The sequence below is a fragment of the Oncorhynchus nerka genome, linkage group LG12 (assembly GCF_034236695.1).
Source record: "Oncorhynchus nerka isolate Pitt River linkage group LG12, Oner_Uvic_2.0, whole genome shotgun sequence".
In the NCBI taxonomy this organism is placed as follows: domain Eukaryota; kingdom Metazoa; phylum Chordata; class Actinopteri; order Salmoniformes; family Salmonidae; genus Oncorhynchus; species Oncorhynchus nerka.
In genome coordinates, this window is record NC_088407.1 from 55,670,567 (window position 1) to 55,692,223 (window position 21,657).

Below are 21,657 nucleotides of genomic sequence, written 5' to 3' on the forward strand. Positions count from 1 at the left end.
AGTTTCTCCCATTGTTCTCTGCAGATCCTCTCAAGCTCTGTCAGGTTGGATGGGGAGTGTCGCTGCACAGCTATTTTCAGGTCTCCAGAGATATTCGATCGGGTTCAAGTCCAGGCTCTGGCTGGACCACTCAAGGACATTCAGAGGCTTGTCCCGAAGCCACTCCTGCGTTGTCTTGGCTGTGTGCTTAGGATCATTGTCCTGTTGGAAGGGGAACCTTCGCCCCAGTCTGAGGTCCTGAGTGCTCTGGACCAGGTTTTCATCAAGGATCTCTCTGTACTTTGCTCCGTTCATCTTTCCCTTGATCCTGACTAGTCTCCCAGTCCCAGCCCAAAGAGTTCAATCTTGGTTTCATCAGACCAGAGAATCTTGTTTCTCACGGTCTGAGAGTCCTTTTAGTTGCCTTTTGTCAAATTCCAAGTGGGCTTTTGTGCCGTTTACTGAAGAGTGGCTTCTGTCTGGCCACTCTACCATAAAGGCCTGATTGGTGGAGTGCTACAGAGATGGTTGTCCTGCTGGATGGGTTTTCCATCTCCACAGAGGAACTCTGGAGCTCTGTCAGAGTGACCATCGGGTTCTTGGTCAACTCCCTGACCAAGGCCCTTCTCTCCCGTTTGCTCAGTTTGGCTGGGCAGCCAGCTCTAGGAAGAGTCTTGTTGGTTCCAAACTTCTTCCATTTAAGAATGATGGAGGCCACTGTGTTCTTGGGGACCTCCAGATCTGTGTCTCGACACAATCCTGTCTCGGAGCGCTACGGACAATTCCTTTGACCTCATAGCTTGGTTTTTGCTCTGACATGCACTGTCAACTGTGGGACCTTATATAAACAGGTGTGTGCATTTCCAAATCATGTCCAATCAATTGAATTTACCACGGGTAGACTCCAAGTTGTAGAAACATCTCCAGGATGATTTTATATATTTTTATTTATTTAACTAGGCAAGTCAGTTAAGAACAAATTCTTATATACAATGACTGTCTACCCCGGCCAAACCCGGATGACTCTGGGTCAATTGTGCGCCACTCTATGGGACTCCCAATTACGGCCGGTTGTGATTCAGTCTGGAATCAAACCAGGGTGTCTTGCACTGAGATGCAGTGCCTTAGACCGCTGCACCACTCGAGCCCTCAAATCAATGAATCAATGGAAACAGGTTGCACCTGAGCTCAATTTCAAGGTGTCTGTTTTTTTTTTTTAATACATTTGCAAAAAAATCTAACTGTTTTTTGCTTTGTCAATATGGAGTATAGATTGATGAGTAAAATGTTTAATTTGATCCATTTTAGAATTAGGCTGTAACGTAAGAACATGTGTAAAAGGTCGATGGGACTGAATACTTTCCGAATGCACTGTATAGTGAAGTGAGCAGCCCAGGAGTTAGCTGTACTCTATAGTCTGCTCTGACAACTAGGCTCCAGTATAGCGGTGGTGTCCCATACCACTGCGGCAGGCAGGCAGCAACATACAGAGCTATAGATCAGATGAGATAGTAGATAGCTGTCCTGGTTTACAAGCCCAGCCAGACACTGCAGCACGCCACGGCACGGGAGGGACAGAATCTAAATGGCTCATTAGAAAGCCTCCATCACGTCCTTGGACCACTTTAGTTCTCCTCCCCCAATTATCCTGTCCCTCCCCTTCCCTAGCCCAGAATAACAAAGCAAGATCGAGTAGGGTGAGTCACAACCAACACACACGCAGAGATGCTGCGGGAGGTTGTTCCTTGGGGCAGGTTGTCTCAACAGGAGAGCTGTGCTGTAAATGAAACGCCCCGCACCCACATACATGTGTGGTTTTTGTTTTCTATCCATCCACTCTGTACCATCTGCCTCATATTATATCGTCTGTATCACCTTTCACATACCTGTGTAAATATCTGTATGTGTCCAGACTGTATCCTTCTGGCACTGTCGTGGTGTCCTCTGTTGTATCAGGGTGCACCTCCTCTCCCCTCCCCGTGTACAGAGAAGTGAGCCGTGCTGGTCCCCAGAGTAGGTAGGTCAGTCAGTGGTCCCCTTGAGCGGCGCTCACACCAGAGAAATAAGGATAAGACCAGGTGAAAGCAGGTAGGCTAAAGCGCTCCGCTCTGTTGCCCAGTGTCTCGCTGCCGTGTCATTGGTCTATAGCTCCACTCCTCAGGCTGGCTGTGCTTCATGTCTGGCTCCCGATCTGCATTAGACCCCCCTGGAAGCCTCATGTAAGAGAGAGGGAGGAAGCTTTGCTTTCCTACGGCACATTCACAGATCCACCAAAAGAAGTGTTGCGAGTCTGAGCTCAATCCCTTTATTACGCTCAGACAGGCATAGAGCAAGTGAGGAAGAGGAGGAGTTTGTGAGGAAGAGAGGGGGAGTAGGACTAGGCACTGCAGAGTCTGGAACAATTACTTCAACAGTTTGTCATATCAGCTTAGCTATGACATGAGGATTGGGAGGGAGGCGGCTAGAGAGGGGAACCACAGCCAGGATTCCCACTGGCCCAGCGCTCCCCTTGGAAGATCTGTGTGCTGGGCCAACCCTGCCTGCTGTGTTCCCCTGTCTGGTTCCTCCATCCCTCTGAGGTTGAAGCTACAGTACAGCAAGCCACTGGAACAATGGAGAGAAAGGCTAGGGATTAAGAAGTCCGTTTGAACGTGTCGTCTTGTCAGGCTCACTGGTATTGAACGTCGCCGGCTGAGTGGCAGCATAACAGGAAAAGGGCTGGCTTTTTCTGCTCTTTTGCACAGGTGTTACTGTGGGAACTGGCTTGCCATCCATCGCACGCTGCATCACCTGTTTTTTTTCCGTTTCCTCTCCACTCTCTTTATCTTCTGCCTCTCCTCCACTCTTTCCCACTCTCTTTCCCTCTCTCTCCACCCTGTCTCTCTTCTGCCTCTCCTCCACTCTTTCCCTCTCTCCTCCACTCTCTCCACCCTGTCTCTCTTCTGCCTCTCCTCCACTCTCTTTCCCTCTCTCTCCACCCTGTCTCTCTTCTGTCTCTCCTCCACTCTCTCTCCACCCTGTCTCTCTTCTCTCTCCTCCACTCTCTCTCCACCCTGTCTTCTGCCTCTCCTCCACTCTTTCCCTCTCTCCACCCTGTCTCTCTTCTGTCTCTCCTCCACTCTCTCTCCACCCTGTCTCTCTTCTGCCTCTCCTCCACTCTCTCCACCCTGTCTCTCTTCTGCCTCTCCTCCACTCTCTTTCCCTCTCTCTCCACCCTGTCTCTCTTCTGCCTCTCCTCCACTCTCTCCACCCTGTCTCTCTTCTGCCTCTCCTCCACTCTCTTTCCCTCTCTCTCCACCCTGTCTCTCCTCCACTGTCTCTCCACTCTGCCTCTCCTCCACTCTTTCTGCTACAATGAGAGGATCCTATTCAGTGTTGCATACAGATCTATTTGAACCCCTGCTGCTTGTGTGTGTGTGTAGGTGGACGTGGGGGTGGTACACTTCACACCGCTGGCTCAGCCCCAGATCCAGCAGCCCTTTAAGCTGGTGGAGAAAGTAGTCAGGAATGTCTTCCAGTTCCGGAGGAAGCGCTGCCGCAATGGAATCCAGTAAGCAATATTTCTACCTCCTCCCACTTCACACACTCAAAGTTCTCCCTCTTTGTTACGTTCCACATTAAGTCAACTCTGTTCATCCTTGACCAGCTCTATACAAAGCCGCTCATGGCTCTCTCACTACTCCTCCCCCCATGCCTGTGAGGGGGCCCAGAGAACAAAAGAGAGCAGCAGTTCTGAGTCATTGGGGTGTCATAGGAAGACAAGGAATGATACATGATGTACCTGCAGGGGGCGGAGAGACAGCTTGTGAATGAGCACTCTGATGCTGAGCAAGCATCTGTACTGGGGATGTGGCTGTTTGGCTGTTCTGTATGCTAACTGTGAAAACCCGTGGTGTTGGTGAGGGCATCTGGGGCTATGTCTAGTCTATAGTCTGAGAACTGAATAGGGTTATTTCCATCTACAGTACGGTCCGATGGATTCTTTACTGATTTATTTTACACTAGTGTCTGCCTATTTAATCACAATAACATTGTTTATTTGTGGCAGCATTTAGATTGATTTAAATGAACTTGTCTGTTTTTTTATTTAGAAAATGATTGGTTGTAAACTCAGCAGATTCCTTCTGGACCTGACTGTACCGATGAGTGGCCGTGATGCCACCTGAGACTACATGTGTTATTTTCCCAGAATGCTGTTCCCGGAGGCGCAACGGCCGGAGCTGGCGGAGGTAATGATGCGTGAGGCGGACGTGGACCCTACCCTGCGCCCCACGGAGCTCTCCATCCCTGACTTCAGAGCCCTGGCGGATGCCTACAGCCACCTCTGCTCTGAGAACCAGGGTCTCCTCACCTACGACTTCAGAGAGGAACTCCGACTCAAACACCTTCACAGACGCCCGGGCAGCAGCTCTAATGGTACTCAGCAGCCCGTCTGACAGAGAGGCGCTTAAAGGGCGGAGTGGAAGGAACGCCTAATAGCCTCCGTTAGTGACGAGAGAGACAACGCACTGCTCTTAGCGCTGACATTTCCACCTGGCACACGCATGCATTTTTAAACTCCATTTCACTGTAGTCCCGGAGGCGCTGGATGAGACCGTGAATCTTAGATGGGATAGAAGAGGGACTGTGGTGGAAACAACAGGGGAGAACTGAACACTGGGCCGTGGCAGGAGAGGGAGAGACTATGGGCCTCGGTCCAAACTGGAACAGCTAACACACATACTAATCTAGAGCTCAGGCACTCCAGTCCAGTTGTAAAGAAAGAATAGTGTGTGTGAAATTACCAGGAGATTTGTGGTAATCATTATGTAGGTTCTTATATATCTCAACTCTGATTCACATTCGGAGAGTGGAGTCACAGCCAGGGTCAGCCTAGAGCAATTAGGGTTACATGCCTTGCTCAAGGGCACAGCGGCAGATTTTCGATCGGCAACTCAAACTAGTGACCTTTCGGTTACCAACACTCTAGGCTACCTGGCGCTTCAAGCTCTCGTATATTATACCCTGGTTCTTACCTCGTCCTCTGGGAGATGGAGTCCGGAAACATTTTCAGGACAATTTAGAGAATGAGAACATGTTGATGTTATTCAGGCCATTCCACCTCCCTCACTGGAGAGGGACGTGCTGTTGGAAAGTTGTCAGCTCTTGGTGAGGCTATTAAAATCCTAAAAAGTGAGGACTCTGTGTGCCCTGTTATAAATAAAACGCTGGCCACCTGTGATGATAGTACAATAATGTTTCATTTGTTTGTGCTGCACAATCCTCATGTGTACAAATAAAAATCCTGCCAATTTTTTGTTTTGCACATTTCTTCCTCCAACTCTGTCCTGCTTCTGTCAATGACCTATTAATTATTATGTATCTTTGGTCCAATGTACAAGACAAGGAGTCTTCATTTCTGACAGCTCAACAAGGGATGGAGCTGAAACAAATGTTTACTTTACCTGTCAATGAGATGAGCTTAAAGGCAGACTGAGGCAGCTTTGAAATGAAACGAGCGCTCTCGCAGATAACGTTTATTTATAAAACAGTTCCATAAGAAAAGGGGCTTTTCACATTCATTGGTACGCAAGCGTTAAAGTGGAGTCGAGGGCAAACAGTAGCTTCAAGATGCAACGGCTAAAAAATAAAGGACCTTTACAAAAATATACCCAAACTACTTGTAGTACTGTATTTATTGCAAATGACAGCCGTATCTACCTGTAGAAATGTCAAGTATGTGTAAGAATATAAAAGATTCAAATGAACTTACAGTACAGCTATTCTGGAAAAATATGTACACAAGTACATAGAAAATAAACGTATGGGAGCTGCAAACGGGGCAAGTTGACAACGCATGGTTTCAATGAAATCACGCCTGTACACACTGGAAGCTACGCTTTAGGAGGACGACAACCATACTCATTCAATACACTGAAAATAAATCTAAGTGGGAGAAAAACATTTTCTTCAATTCAAGCCTTAACCCCATTTATTTTGCAGATCAATAAATAAACATTGCTTAAAAACAAACAAATCCCATGATGTTTCAAATATAGGCAAACAGTGTACTTTAGTGCACAAAATACAGAAAGGCAGAGTCGCAATACAATCTATGTCCATTCAATCCTGTTGATTCAGATGAAGGGCTTTGTTCAGTCTACTGATAAAGCATCAGACTAAGCTTAGAAACGTAAGCTTAATTGAACATATGCAACATTTACCCAGAATGCAGTCTTCGCTAACACTCCCTTTAAAAAGTTCAATCACGTAATGCTGAACTTCCGGCGATACGGATTGAACTAGAGCCCTAACTCCTACAGAAAGTCCCGAGTTAAAGTGAAGCTTTTAGTGTGAATCTCAAGTGGCATCCTCATCTCATTTCCTCTGACTGATGAGAGCAAAGTCTATCCATCAAAATTATACTCACCTCTCCTATATCGAGGAGACGAGGGGAGGAAGCCAATTGAGATGGCCCCTTAGAGAAGGGGAGAGTGAGGCATATACAGTAGAGCGCTGGGTGGAGGCGGAGCTACGTTGTGCATCAGTGCTCGGCAGATTCATTGCCGTCATTATCAGGGACAGAGTCACCTCGTCTCTCTAGGGGGGAAACCAACTCATCTGTCCTTTTACACCTGTGCATAGCTAAGCAGGTGGGATCTGCCTTGGTCGTTCCACGTAATGCGTCCCTTTGATATTTTCAGTAGAAACTGTGCACCAATATTGTATTTTAAAAGCCTGTTGTATGAAAGGAAGTGCCCAACTTGGAACATTCAATAAATATGCATTTTGATGTGTACCATATATGACTTCTAGAAAGATGTTAACCTACTACATTTCTCCAATTTCACCACCATTGTAAAGCCCTACTTATTTTGTTGCTTTGGCAGTCATTTCTGAAGAGGATTAATTTAATGCGATTAGTGATTCATTTACCTCTGTCCCTCATTTTAAGATCGACTCTGTTACTTGAAGTGAACTCTCATTTTAATATGGTGAAACTACTCCTTTTTAAACACAGTACCAGTCAAAGGTTCACACAAAGAAACACCTAATAGAGAAATAAAAGTTTAAAAGCAGGTGAGCTAGTTGTATTATTTTGTGCCATTTTCTGGTGATTTGTGGTGGGAAACTGAGTGGGTCGAGCATGACACATTCAACGTGTTACTCAGACAGGCTAGACATTTCTTTTGTGAACTTGCATTAAATTATCCCTCCCTGTTGCACACAGCATCCTTCCATTTCCCCAGTCACAAGGGGATTTATGTCTGATTTAAGATGAAATCCTCAACCCTGTTACTATATTTGGCACTTACTATACATTGCACATTGTAGAATATGTGCTCTTCATGACAATGTTAAAATTAGGTGAAATAACCCCCCCCAAGTTATCCTACCCAAAAGGACTAATTTCATGGAACGACCAGCCTACTGTACGCACTCACAGGAACACAGTTTAACTTCAGAGCTGAGGCACAACAGAACCCTGTGATACCCTGGGACTAGGACAGAACAGAACCGGGATTGCCCCGAGGCAGGGAGCAGGGGCTGGGCAGAGGTTTGGTCCTTCTTCCTCTCCTTGTGTCCATCCCTGACCCTACGAGGCGTTGGGGGCACTGCCAGTGTATGTGGTGTCTGAGGAGTCCGTAGGGTCGTAGAAACAGTCTTCGTTAACCACGGAGGTGAGGCTCTGCACACTGAACTCTCTCTCCAGTAGAGCGTTGAGGTCCATCGTTGCCACGTCTGTCTGGCTGTCCAGGGAACGGCTGTGTTCCCCCTGGCTATGCCGCTGGCTGCTGCTGCCTTTCCTCTTCACGGGGCAGATGTGGCCCTGAACCAGTTTGGCCGGGCTCTCCGGGGTGTCCACCTCCGCTCCCTCTGGCTGCACGCGGGGAGCCGGCGCCCGGGAGGACGCTGCTTCCTCCGACAGCCTCAGACTGAGAAACTGGGCCTCGATGGCGCTCGTCGGGGAGCTCCCTTGGCCCTCCTGCCGCCCCCCAGACTCACTGAACTCATCATCGTCCTCATCACTCAAGATGTCTGACTCCTTCACAGAGCTAGAGACAGAGGAGCGCTGGGAGCCCCGGGACCAGGCCTGTCGGGTGGGCAGTGTCTTCGGCTGTGTGGGACCGTTGGCTTGGGGAGCGCCAGAGGAGCTGTGGGTGCCGCTGCTCAGGCTGCCCTCGTCAGAGTCAGGCTGGCCAGGTTTCAGTGTGCTGGTTGGTGAGGGGAGATCCAGCATGGGCTGCTTACACAGCCAGGAGGCTCTGGTCGAACCTGGTGGGGGATGGAGGGAGGAGAATGAGAGAACTGCTAACTGAGCAATAAACTCACTCATATCTGGACAATGAGGGCTTATAATCTTTAAGTCAAGGTCATGTAATTTAAAGTTATACAACGTGTGGGTCTAATCCCGAATGTTGATTGGCTAAAACCGCATTCCAGCCAGTGTCTCTTTCACAAGTTACAACTGGCTAAATCTATGACTTTAAAATGCCTATTTACTCTGTTCCATCTGACTGCGCAATCCAAAGTCTAGATGCTATAAAAAGCATCTAGACATTATCACATTTCTTTCAGACTAACATTATGTTTTCAACTGCAGAGATTTGTATAAATGTTGCTGTCTGTCTCTCCGACATTTGCAACATTGTTTCAATATTCAAATTCTATCTGTAGCTGAACGACTGGGTCGAGTCTCTGGCAACCGAACCGATAACACAAATGGCTTGGGTAGCAACCCTAGATTTGTGTTGGAACTATATCTTGTGGAACGATGAAATAGTATGATGAATTTATTCAAAGTAACTTTCTTTAATGAAAATATGTCAATCAATATTTGAATATGTTGGTAACCCGTTGTATAAAATGATAATGCCCTGGAAGCCGGTATTTGGAGGATATATTGGCACAGTTTTCCGCCCCTCGACGAAACACCAGTGCCAATATGTCCTCCAAACACCGGCTTTGAGGGCATCATCACTTAAATAGAAATCAAAGCAGTGATTTCTTTTGGAACAGGGTAGGGATGGGACTCACCTATCCTGGCAGAGGAGGGAAGGGTGCTGCGTAGAGGCGTGAGGCGCTCCTTACACCCCCTCTCGGCCGGGCGCATGTTCCGCCTGACGTTTTCCCGGAGGATGGAGCGGATAACCTTGATAATGTTGACTTTGCACTCTGGGACACTGGGAAGGAGACAGCGGGAATCTTTATATACCATACGCTGATAGAAAAGGGCTAATTCACTCAGTGAGTCTACAGTAGGGGGGGGCGGCACTGTCCTGCTAGGGATCATTTTCCCCTGACACTCAATGGACCACTGATTGGCTAGAGAGTCCATGCACATCCCTGACCTTGTAGAAGGCAATCAAGGATGAGAGCTATAGATCCATAGTCTCCAGTCGGAACTGTTGCTCTCTCTTACCTGCTACACAGCTGGAAGACAGTCTCTGGCCTTCCCTCCAGTTCAGACTTGGTATGTATCAGCTCCCAGATGCAGGTCGTCTCAGTTCCTAGGAGGAAGGCATTGGAGAAGTTCAAAAGACTGATCTCTTCTATAGTTAATGAGAGCCACGATGGTATGTGCATGTTTGTGTGTCTTGCTCTCTTACCTGTAGTGTTGCCTAGTCGGACCTGCAGTGCAGAGAGCGGGATGAGCCAGCGGAACTTGAAGGGGTCTAGGTCTCCATGGGAGTGCGCCAAGCGAGGGGCGGTCTGCACGCACACACACACACACACACACACGAGAGAGATGTTAGGCACTATTGACATCAAAAGGCATATAAAAGCAGGGGTGAAGGTACATTTCTTATCAGCACGGGACATGCAAGTGCTCGCACAATGTAGTGTTTTTTATAGCCTAGGTGTAATCATAGAATTCGATATAGAGTCCCTGTTCATTTAATATCTGATGTCTGTGGGCCTAGTAAAGATTTGTCATATCACTTTAACATGCAATACCTTTTAACATAGGCGGTTTGTGGGTTTCATGTTCAGGAAGCACATTTTCACCATAAAAATGCTCCTTTGGAACAAAGCATTTCATGCATCCTGACATTTGCAGACATATGTAAGATATCACATTAGAAATAGTAGGCTGATTGGATAGTCATAATTTAGGCTAATAATATACACAGTGTACAAAACATTAGGAACACCTTCCACCTTCTTAACAATGTCATGGCATGGACTCGACAAGGTGTCAGAAGTATTCCACAGGGATTATGGTTGAATATTGTCCTGGTATTTTTCAAATGTTCCATCCTGAGAATAAATCACTTTTCTCCCGGGTAACCTGGTATTTTCCGTCAAAACCAGATGTGTCATTCAAAAGCCTTATAAAGCATAGAAATAGTCGTGACTGGATTTGATTAGAGCTTTGATCGAAAATCAAGCCTGATGTGCCCTACATTAAAGACATTTCATGAGCCCAAGCCAGAAAACACATATATGATATTACACACAACAGAAAAACAGAAAAGCCCTTAGATGTAGCTAGCTGTATGCTCTTTTGGGTAAATACATGAAACTGGCTCCAGTAGCCTAATCTTTTTGAGTGTGAATTGTATTACTGTACTGTATTATACTGTATTATAATAGACTGGAATTACACACATCTTTCAAACCACACGACCTACAAAGTTACAAGTATAGGCTAGCAAATGCCATTTTATTTTTTAAATATAATAAGTCCTATTTGTATAATTAGTAGACTGACGCATATATACCTTTAATAACATCAGGGGAATATTATGAGCCTACCTCTATCTATTGTTGCTTAATTCAAAGATTAAAGATTGAATTGTTATGGGTCTGAATAAATAACTGCTATAGCCTTCCGCCATCGCGTTTTCGCTCGTCTTTCAAGCTACCAGTGAGTTCTATTTGCTGCTGTATTTAACATTTAGCAAACAAGAGCTTGAGTCCCTCTTTGAATAGTCTATTGGTATAAGAAATTATATGAAAAATAAAAGTCTAGTCTAGCTTTTCCTGCATGGGACTCCAAGAGCTAAGGAGCGTTTTTTAAGGAGAGAGGCCAGTGGAGCACAGGTGCTTGCTTATTGCGCAAGAGACAGAGGCTACAAGTTAGAAGCGCATTATGCATAACCCATAATTCATTAGCTAAGTATAAGGCTAATACTGCATTTAATTTATTGCCTGAAAGAGGTAGGACATCTAAATATTGGGCTACATGTCAATCTAGAACAGGATTATCTATTTTGGATGTCATTTGAATGGAGTTGATGGAGAAAGACAGAGTGCTGATTTAAAACAACAATATTGGATTGATGGGCTTTTAAAAAAATCTTTACAATTAAAAAACAAGGTGACCCCCTAAAGCCAGATGGAGATGGGTAAATTAGACACTCATTCGGTCTTTATATTACTGTAGCAAATGTAGGCCTTTCTGTCACAAGAAAAAGTTACCATGAGATGATAGGTCTATATGCATTGTGAACTGTACTCCATACTGAGATGGGCTGTCTGTCCTCACCCTGAGCGTTGATGATTTATCATGCAGAGGCCGTAGAGAAGCCAGGTTTAGACACGTCATATCATTTAACAGTTCCATTTCATGCCGATCATATAAATCATTTATTTTAAATTTACCGGTTTCTCTCAGTTATTTTTCCTGAGAAAATGGAGTCGTTTTGGGCCATTAATCCTGGTAAATCTCGGTAACCGGGTTCCCGCCATTCAACCCTAAGAAGGATGCTGGCCCATGTTGACTCCAATGCTTCCCACAGTGTTAAATTGGCTGGTAGTAAATCTCTACTTCGATTAGCTAGTTCCATCTCATCCCACAGATTCTCAATTGGATTGAGATCTGGTGACTGGACAGGCCAATGCAGGAAGCTGAATTCACTGTCATGTTCGTGGAACCATTCCTGTACAATCCTAGCCTTCTGGCATGGGGCATTATCCTGCTGATGGATACACTGCTGCCATGAAGTGATGCACCTGATTGGCAATGATGTTCAGATATCTTGTGCCATTCAAACGTTGCTCCACTTTTACCAAGGGGCCCAATATGTGCCAAGAAAACACATCACACCATCACCAACCTGCAATGTTGACAAGGCATTATGGATACATGTACTCGTGGTTTTCTCCATCACCTAGTCCTCCCGTCAGCGTGTGTCCGCAGGAACCAGGATTAATCAGACCAGGCAATGTTTTTCCAATTCTCCAGGTCTCCAGTGTTTTCATTCCTTAGCCACTGCAACTGTAGTTTTTTGCTGAAAGAAGTGGAACTCTAAAGGTCATCGGCTGCCATACCCCATTTTTGTCAAGGTACGACGAGTTGTGCATTCTTTTATGGGTATTTGGGCACCAATGTTGAACTGGACTGTCAGTTGAACAACTGTAGCCCGTCTGTGCACAATGTGCGTCAGCCTCCTCTGTCCTCTTTCATCAATGACCTGTTTTCGACCACTGGCCTGTTGTTGGCTGGATGTCCTTTGGGTAGTGGATCATTCTTGATACACACGGGAAACTGTTGAGTGTGAAAAACCCAGCAGCATTGCAGTTCTTGACACACAAACCGGTGCGCCTGGCACCTACTACCATACCCCGTTCAAAGGCACTTAAATATTTTGTCTTGCCCCTTCACCATCTGAATGGCATATATACTTAATCCATGTCTAAATTGTCTCAAGGCTTAAAAATCCTTCTTTAACCCGTCTCCTCCCCTTCATCTACACTGATCTGAAGTGGATTTAACAAGTGACAACAGATGAAAGCTATGATCCCTTATTGGATTCACCTGGTCAGTTTATGTTCCTTATGTTTTGTACACGCCGTGTAATTGCAAGAAATACTGTTCAATGCAGTGCCTAGTGGTGTAGAGTAGGCCTAGGTTAAATCAGATCTTTCTTCTCCTTATGAGGCTTTAAAAATAAGGTTCATGAAATCAATAACTTGCTAACATCAGATAGCATTCATATATTAACCATTTCTGAGACTCACTTAGACAATTCATTTGATGATACAGCAGTAGCAATACAAGGATAAAACATATATAGAAGAGACAGAAATGCTTATGGGGGAGGTGTTGCTGTATATATTCAGGGCCATATCTGTATATATTCAGGGCCATATCTGTATATATTCAGGGCCATATCTGTATATATTCAGGGCCATATCTGTATATATTCAGGGCCATATCTGTATATATTCAGGGCCATATCCCTGTAATACTTAGAGAAGATTTTATGTCAAGTGTTATGGTTGCAGGTTTACCTGGCACATCTAAAGACTTTTCTTTAGGGGTGTTGCTATAGGCCACCAAGTGCTAACCATCAGTTTCTAAATAATATGTGTGAGAAATGCTTGATAGTGTACAGTTGAAGTCGGAAGTTTACATACACCTTTGCCAAATACATTTAAACTTAGTTTTTCACAATTCCTGACATTTAATCCTAGTAAAAATTCCCTGTCTTAGGTTAGCTAGGATCACCACTTTATTTTAAGAATGTGAAATGTCAGAATAATAGTTGAGAGAATTATTTATTTCAGCTTTTATTTATTTCATTATATTCCCAGTGGGTCAGTAGTTTACACACACTCAATTAGTATTTGGTAGCATTTCCTGTAGATTGTTTAACTTGGGTCAAACGTTTCGGGAAGCCTTCCACAAGCAGTTGGGTGAATTTTGGCCCATTCCTACTGACAGAGCTGGTGTAACTGAGTCAGGTTTGTAGGCCTCCTTGCTCATACACGCTATTTCAGTTCTGCCCACACATTTTCTATAGGATTGAGGTCAGGGCTTTGTGATGGCCACTCCAATACCTTGACTTTGTTTTCCTTAAGCCATTTTGCTACAACTTTGGAAGTATGCTTGGGGTCATTGTCCATTTGGAAGACCCATTTGCGACCAAGCTTTAACTTCCTGACTGATGTCTCCCTCATGATGCCATCTATTTTGTGAAGTGCACCGGGCCCTCCTGCAGCAAAGCACCCCCACAACATGCTGCCACCCCGTGCTTCACGGATGGGATGGTGTTCTTCGGCTTGCAAGCCTCCCCCTTTTCCTACAAACATAACAATGGTCATTACGGCCAAACAGTTCTATTTTTGTTTCATCAGACCAGAAGCCATTTCTCCAAAAAGTATGATCTTTGTCCCCAAGTGCAGTTGCAAACCATAGTCTGGCTTTTTATTGGTGGTTTCGGAGCAGTGGCTTCTTCCTTGCTGAGTGGCCTTTCAGGTTATGTCGATATAGGACTCGTTTTACTGTGGATAGAGATAATTTTGTACCCGTTTCCTCCAGCATCTTCACAAGGTCCTTTGCTGTTGTTCTGGGATTGATTTGCACTTTTCACATCAATGTAGATTAATCTCTAAGAGACAGAATGCGTCTTCTTCCTGAGCGGTATGACGGCTGCGAGGTCCCATGGTGTTTGTACAGATGAGCGTGGTACCTTCAGGCGTTTGGAAATTGCTCCCAAGAATGAACCAGACTTGGAGGTATACACATTTTTTTCTGAGTTCTTGGCTGATTTATTTTGATTTTCCCATGATGTCAAGCAAAGTTTGAAGGTAGGTCTTGAAATACATCCACAGGTACACCTCCAATTGATTCAAATTATGTCAATTAGACTATCAGAAGCTTCTAAAGCCATGACATCATTTTCTGGAATTTTCCAAGCTGTTTAAAGGCACAGACAACTTAGTGTATGTACACTTCTGACCAACTGGAAATGTGATACAGTGAATAATAAGTGAAATCATCTCTGTAAACATTTGTTGGAAATATTACTTGTGTCATGCACAAAGTAGATGTCCTAACCGACTTACCAAAACTATAGTTTGTTAACAAGAACTTTGTGGAGTGGTTGAAAAATGAGTTTTAATAACTCCAACCTAAGTGTATGTAAACTTCCGACTTCAACTGTATGTGATGTAAACAGAGAGGTCTACTTTCTTGGGGACCTAAATACTGACTGGTTTTCATCAAGCTGTCCGCTCAAGAGGAAGCTTCTTACTGTAACTAGTGTCTGTAATCTGGTTCAGGTTATTAATCCACCTACCAGGGTGTTTACAAACACTACAGAAACAAGATCATCCACATGTATCAATCTCATTTTTACAAAATCTGTAGAACTTTGTTCTAAAACTGTATCTGTACCCATTGGATGCAGTGATCACATTATAGTGGCTATATCCAGGAAAGCCAAAGTTCCAACAGCTGGGCCTAAAATGGTGTAGAAGAGATCATACAAAAGATTTTGCTGTGACTCTTATGTGGATGATGTTAAAAATATTTGTTGTTCTGATGTGATTAATGAGGAGCATCCAGACCCTGCACTTGATGAAATTGCTTCTTCTAATTATTGATAAACATGCACCTGTTGAGAAACTAACTGTTAGAACTGTTGAGGCTCCATGGGATTGAGGAGGAGTTGAAAGAGATGGGGCAAAGTGGAGTGGCTAATAAGTCTGGCTGTACATCTGACTGGCTGACTTCCTGCAAATTGAGAAATTATGTGACTAAACTCAACAAAAAGAAGAAACTGTACTATGAAGCCAAGATCAATCATATGAAGAATGATGGGGAAAAAAACTTGTCAGAAAGACAAATTCAACTCAGTCTTTCATCAAATCAGATGGCTTATTCATCACAAAACCATTTGATGTTAGCAATTATTTTAATGATTATTTCATTGGCAAAGTGGGCAAACTTAGGCAGGAAATGCCAACAACGAACAGTGAGCAATTGTATTCATGCATAAAAAACAAATCATGAAAGAAAAGCATTGAAAAGCAAGTTATAATTTCGTAAAGTTAGTGTGGGAGAGGTGGAAAATGTATTGTTATCAATCAATAATGACAATCCTCCTGGCATTGACCACTTAGATGGAAAGCAACTGAGGATGGTAGCTGACTCTATAGCCACTCCTATCTGTCATATTTTTTATCTGAACCTAGAGGAAAGTCCTTGTCCTCAGGCATGGAGGGAAGCCAAAGTAATTCCGCTACCCAAGAGTGCTAACATTTTGGTTCTAACAGCAGACCTATAAGCTTGCTGCCAGCTCTTAGCAAACTGTTGGAAAAATTTGTGTTTGACCAAATACAATGCTATTTCTCTGTAAACAAATCAACAACAGACTTTCAGCATGCTTATGGAGAAGGGCACTCAACATGTACTGCACTGACACAAATGACTGATGATTGGTTGAAAGAAATTGATAATAAGATTGTGGGAGCTGTACTGTTAGACTTCAGTGCAGCATTTGATATTATTGACCATAACCTGTTGTTGAAAAAAACTTCTATGTTATGGCTTTTCAACCTCTGCCATATAGTTGATTCAGAGCTATCTATCTAATATAACTCAAAGGGTTTTCTTTAATGGAGGCTTCTCTAATGTCAAACATGTAAAGTATGGTGTACTGCAGGGCAGCTCTCTAAGCCCTTTACTCTACTCTCAATTAAGTTGAGAATTTTGATAACTAAAAGACAGACCGAAGTTTTTTCAATGTCATCTCTACAGCAATAGCCTTTAGCTTTCCAAACAGTTTATCCGCGATTGTATTTTCAAATATTGCAATATGCCTGGCTGAGTCTCTCTGCTTTTCACTGACAGTCACAAATCAACAATCATTTATTTGGTATTTGCAGCGGAAGCTCTCCAAAATGCGGGCCCTTCCAACTGTAGGCTATGCACATTTTTTTAAAAAGCTAATGATCCTCTGTGGCCAAATCATGCTTTCTGATGTAGTAGCCTATCTAAGTAGCCTAGTTTGAATGGTTGTATTTATCCCTGTTTAAATAGGACACAAGATTAGGCCTAAGCTAATTTGGCATTATAATTTTGAAAATGTAATTCAAGTTACTTTAGGGAAAACTTTATGGACACGCAGTCTATGCCTTTTAATGTGGCAGAAACACAACCAGTCATGAAGTTTTCATCTGATTGTCAAACAATCACTTCAAAAGGGGGCTTCTGTAGGCTACCCGTGAACACTCAACCCCTCAGAAAATATTCCCAGTATCCAACCCCAACACTGATGAATGGAAAGAGACCTCTGTTATAAAACACCTACATTGTACTGTTATGACAATATCTGAATGTCATTAGGCCTCTACACTTGTAGCCTGAATTGCGTCCACGTGCACCTCGGTGTCGGGCCACTCATCTCTGCCTTTGCAAAATGTAAGTATTCTGGTCAAACCACAAATCAATTTGGAGCGTATACCACCCAGCTTCAAGTCAGTTCGCTCCTTTTCCATGCGGCTGACATGCCGTAATGTTAAATAATAGTGTAATGATCTATAGTTTTTGGACATGGGGTATTAATGATGATAGGGTGACGTTTAACCAGTACGGCGTACCCCCTCTATTTATTTTGCCGGGGTGCCATACCGGCTAACCTTCACCCCTGTATAAAAGTAAATGAAAGCGATAGAGAGAGAGGACTCACCATCTTCTTCTTGAGCTTGTTGCTCTCCCTATAGACGAGTATCACCGCCTTCTTGAACACTGAAGAGAAACGACATGAACACTGAGGATGAACACAACTTTGGGAATGTACACGGGGAAATCCATCCCCTTAGAAGCGATCTGAATTTACAACATATTGGCACTATATCCATAAAGCCCCAAATCATACTGGTGTAACAGGGTTAATCAGTACCATTAATATTCAGGTGGATATACAATACATCTATCTAATAGATAGTCATTAAATGTGTGTTGGGTTTACATGCGTTTGTCTAAAGCCAGTGGACTCAGCATTTCAAATGGAATTTGATAGGAGTCCAGGCAGATAGACTGCCAACCGCCTCTGGCTCTGGCAGGGGCCAGGCAATCTCTTTCCCATAATGCTGCAGTAGCAGTACAGTGTCTCTCCAACTCACCAAACACGGTCAGGTCGGGGTCCTTTCTCATGCGGCCCAGCGAGACATGGGGGTTGAGCCAGACAACAGAGGAATGCATGAGGAATTCTCCCATGGAAAGCTCCGTGACCTGGGAGAGAGAAGAGCCATTAGCCACAGTGGGACATACTAAGTATGTATCTGTACAGGGAATGGGGCTTCGGCTACCTCAACCAAGTGCTATCTATGTGGGGTGTATGTTGAGTATCTATAGGAGGAAGTATCTACAGGGGAACTTAGCTATTTCCAACCAGTTTCTGGAAGAGACGTATCACCAAGAACCCTTGAATAGACTGAATTGACCTTGACGGTTATGCAGCAAACGTAGGCTGTGCTGGTTTTAGCCTAAGTACGTGTCCAGATTAAAGATATGAGCGAGTGTGATGAAAGCTGCTGTAACAGAGGCAGAGGGTAAAGCAGCAGGGTACAGTATAGCTACCTCCTTCTCAGGGCCACTCTGCTCTGCCACCAGCTGGTCAAACACAGAGCCATAGTCCTCATAGATCTTCTGCATCTCATTGATGTGGCTGGCCACCTTCTCCATGGCCTTCAGGGCCTCTGGGGATACAGGAGAGGAGAGGGAAGGGTTATTGTGTGTGTGTGTGTGTGTGTGTGTGTGTGTGTGTGTGTGTGTGTGTGTGTGTGTGTGTGTGTATCTTCAATGTACCTGTGAGGTGGTAGTGCTCCTCGCTGTCTGTGTCAGTAAGGGACACTAGCTCTCGGAGAAGTAGAGGGTATTTCAACACTCTCTGGACTGGCTTGATCAGGTAGGACTCCAGGGTGGACGAGTGCTGCTTCGTTGGGTTCCTCGCATCCAGAAACTCCTTAAAGGCCAGGTCAGTCTTCGCTGTAGACAACAGACAAACAGACTTACTTTACCAAGCCCTGTGCATGTCAGTACTTTTAATCACATCTCTCATACTGCAGCAAGCTTGGAGGACTGTGCTTGGTGGTGCTAGCATTAGACCTACCATGGTATCTTGGTGCAATAATACTGGTCCACAGGGGGGCAGTATAGGCTACTTCTCACCCTAGCATGACCACTGAAGTAAAATCGCAACGCTGCAGGTATGTAGAGTGCATTCAGAAAGTTTTCAGACCCCTTGACCTTTTCCACATTTTGTTACTTTATGTCTAAAATGGATTATATATATTTTTTCTTCATCAATCTACACACAATACCCCATAATGACAAAGCAACAAAAGGTTTTTTAGAAATGTTAGCAAATGTATTAAAAATTAAAAACAGAGATACCTTACTTACATGAGTATTCAGACCCTTTGCGATGAGACTTGAAATTGAACTCAGGTGCATCCTGTTTCTACAACTCGGAGTCTACCCGTGGTAAATTCAATTGATTGGACATGATTTGGAAAGGCACTCACCTGTCTATATAAGGTCCCACAGTTGACAGTGTATGTCAGAGCAAAAACTAAGCCGTGAGGTCAAAGGAATTATCTGTAGAGCTCCGAGACAGGATTGTGCCGAGACAGCTATGGGGAAGGTCCCCAAGAACAGGGTGTCCTCCATTCTTAAATGGAATAAATTTGGAACCCCCAAGACTCTTCCTAGAGCTAGCTGCCAGTCCAAACTGAGCAATCGGGGGTGAAGGGCGTTGATCAGGGAGGTGACCAAGAACCCGATGGTCACTCTGACAGAGCTCCAGAGTTCCTCTGTGGAGATGGGTGAACCTTCCAGAAGGACAACCATCTCTGCAGCACTCCACCAATCAGACCTTTATGGTAGAGTGGCCAGATGGAAGCAACTCCTCAGTAAAAGGCACATGACAGCCCGCTTGGAATTTGCTCTGACCATGAGAAGCAAGATTCTCTGGTCCGATGAAACCAAGATTGAACTCTTTGGCCTGAATGCCAAGGGTCAAGTCTGGAGGAAATCTGGCACCATCCCTACAGTGAAGCATGGTGGTAGCCACATCATGCTGTGGGGATGTTTTTCAGTGGTAGGGACTGGGAGACTAGTCAGGATCGATGAACGGAGCAAAGTCCAGCGAGATCCTTGATGAAAACCAGTTTCAGAGCAGGGGGGCGAAAGTTCACCTTAAAACAGGACAACGACCCTAAGCACGCAGCCAAGACAACAAAGGAGTGGCTTCAGGACAAGTCTCTGAATTTCCCTCAGTGGCCCAGCCAGAGCCCAGACTTGAACCCCATCGAACATCTCTGGAGAGACCTGAAAATAGCTGTGCAGCGATGCTCCCCATCCAACCTGACAGAGCTTGAGAGGATCTTCAGAGAACAATGGGAGAAACTCCCTAAATACAGGTGTGCCAAGCTTGTAGCGTCATCCCCAAGAAGACTGGAGGCTGTAATTGCTGCCAAAGGTGCTTCAACAAAGTACTGAGTAAAGGGTCTGAATACTTACGTGCGTGTGATATTTCAGTTTATTATTTTTAATGCATTTGCAAACATTCCTAAAAACCTGTTTTTTCTTTGTCATTATGAGGTATTGTGTGTAGATTGATGAGGGGGGAAAAAAGATTGCATCTATATTAGAATACGGCTGCAACATAACAAAATGTGGAAAAAGTCAAGGGGTCTGAACACTTTTCAAATGCACTGTAGATACTGTAAAACATGGTGTCGACATGAGACTGCCACTCCACTCAAAACACCATTCAAAAGACGCCGTTTCAAAAAGAATCACTGCAGTGATTTTTCATTCACAGTGTATAGAGTGGAGAGATGCTAATATTGGGTGCTGTGTGGTCTAGCACCATAACGCATTGAAAGACTTTCTGGAGGTCAGGTGTTGACATTCCTCGCCACCTCGCTGTTCGTCTCACTATGTGTGGAAGGATTGAGATGCCATTAGAATATTCATTATAGCACTCTGAGCCACAGACAGACATCCGCATTGACACTTCACACAGTAATTGGCAGGCAATTAACGAGTAAACACAAAGTGTGTGTGCAGCGAGAACCCAGGGAGAACGAGAACGCGTAATTACTAGAACCGCTGACAAGACGCCCACGGATTCTCTGTGGATGCCCGCATTCAGCTGTGCTGAGTTCCACTGTGCTAGGCTGTGCTGTGTACTGCTGGCCTGTGCTGAGTTCCACTGTGCTAGGCTGTGCTGTGTACTGCTGGCCTGTGCTGAGTTCCACTGTGCTAGGCTGTGCTGTGTACTGCTGGCCTGTGCTGAGTTCCACTGTGCTAGGCTGTGCTGTGTACTGCTGGCCTGTGCTGAGTTCCACTGTGCTAGGCTGTGCTGTGTACTGTTGGCCTGTGCTGAGTTCCACTGTGCTAGGCTGTGCTGTGTACTGCTGGCCTGTGCTGTGTGTTGTACTATACTGTGCTGCAGAGTTCTGCTCTAATGCACTGCTCCCCTGTAACAGTAGTGCTGTAGTGATTTATCATGTTTACTCTGCTGTTTCCTACTCCAGTTCATTCTGATTCATCAGAGACCGTTGTGGAAAAGGCCAAACCACTTGCCAGATTCTCCCTGTGCCATTAAAACTCAATTTCGGTACCTGCTCCAAGGAATGCAGCACAGAATCTTGTAATGGGAGGAATTTAAGAGGCACAAGGGTGCAATTTCCCCACTTTGTTTAATTCATTCTGCACTGGGCAGTGTGCCCAAAATAGAAATAAATTCAGTTCAACGTTTACATTCAATCATGTACACAGGGCCGCTCAAAATGACTAGCAGTCCTCGTCAGCGTTTAATAGTCTCTCTCCCATTATAGACCAGCTTCAGCTGTGCCGCGCAATGGGGGAGACTTCAGCTAGCCTAGGCACTTTCACAGTTTTACAGTGGGAAGCCTTTCACAGTTGAATTGATATGAAAGACAACGTAG

General features: G+C 44.7%; 2 protein-coding genes across 3 annotated transcripts in view; one reads left to right on the forward strand and one right to left on the reverse strand.

Annotated features, from left to right (window-relative positions):
• tfb1m (transcription factor B1, mitochondrial) overlaps nucleotides 1-5,273 on the forward strand; it is a 42,018-nt gene extending 36,745 nt beyond the window's left edge. The window contains exons 7-8 of the mRNA XM_029675205.2: nucleotides 3,402-3,529; nucleotides 4,169-5,273. Of these exons, the coding sequence (XP_029531065.1) occupies nucleotides 3,402-3,529; nucleotides 4,169-4,415 (375 nt within the window). The 3' untranslated portion in view covers nucleotides 4,416-5,273. The remainder of the gene's footprint in view (nucleotides 1-3,401; nucleotides 3,530-4,168) is intronic.
• A 188-nt stretch (nucleotides 5,274-5,461) lies between these two features.
• Nucleotides 5,462-21,657, reverse strand: part of LOC115138389 (rho guanine nucleotide exchange factor TIAM2-like) — a 116,368-nt gene continuing 100,172 nt past the window's right edge. For both annotated transcript variants that reach the window (XM_029675201.2, XM_029675200.2), the window contains 8 exons: nucleotides 18,506-18,685; nucleotides 18,278-18,396; nucleotides 17,821-17,929; nucleotides 17,385-17,443; nucleotides 9,570-9,672; nucleotides 9,383-9,470; nucleotides 8,998-9,143; nucleotides 5,462-8,235 (listed from right to left, as the gene is read on the reverse strand). In XM_029675201.2, coding sequence (XP_029531061.2) covers nucleotides 7,556-8,235; nucleotides 8,998-9,143; nucleotides 9,383-9,470; nucleotides 9,570-9,672; nucleotides 17,385-17,443; nucleotides 17,821-17,929; nucleotides 18,278-18,396; nucleotides 18,506-18,685 — 1,484 coding nt within the window. In that variant the 3' untranslated portion in view covers nucleotides 5,462-7,555. The remainder of the gene's footprint in view (nucleotides 8,236-8,997; nucleotides 9,144-9,382; nucleotides 9,471-9,569; nucleotides 9,673-17,384; nucleotides 17,444-17,820; nucleotides 17,930-18,277; nucleotides 18,397-18,505; nucleotides 18,686-21,657) is intronic.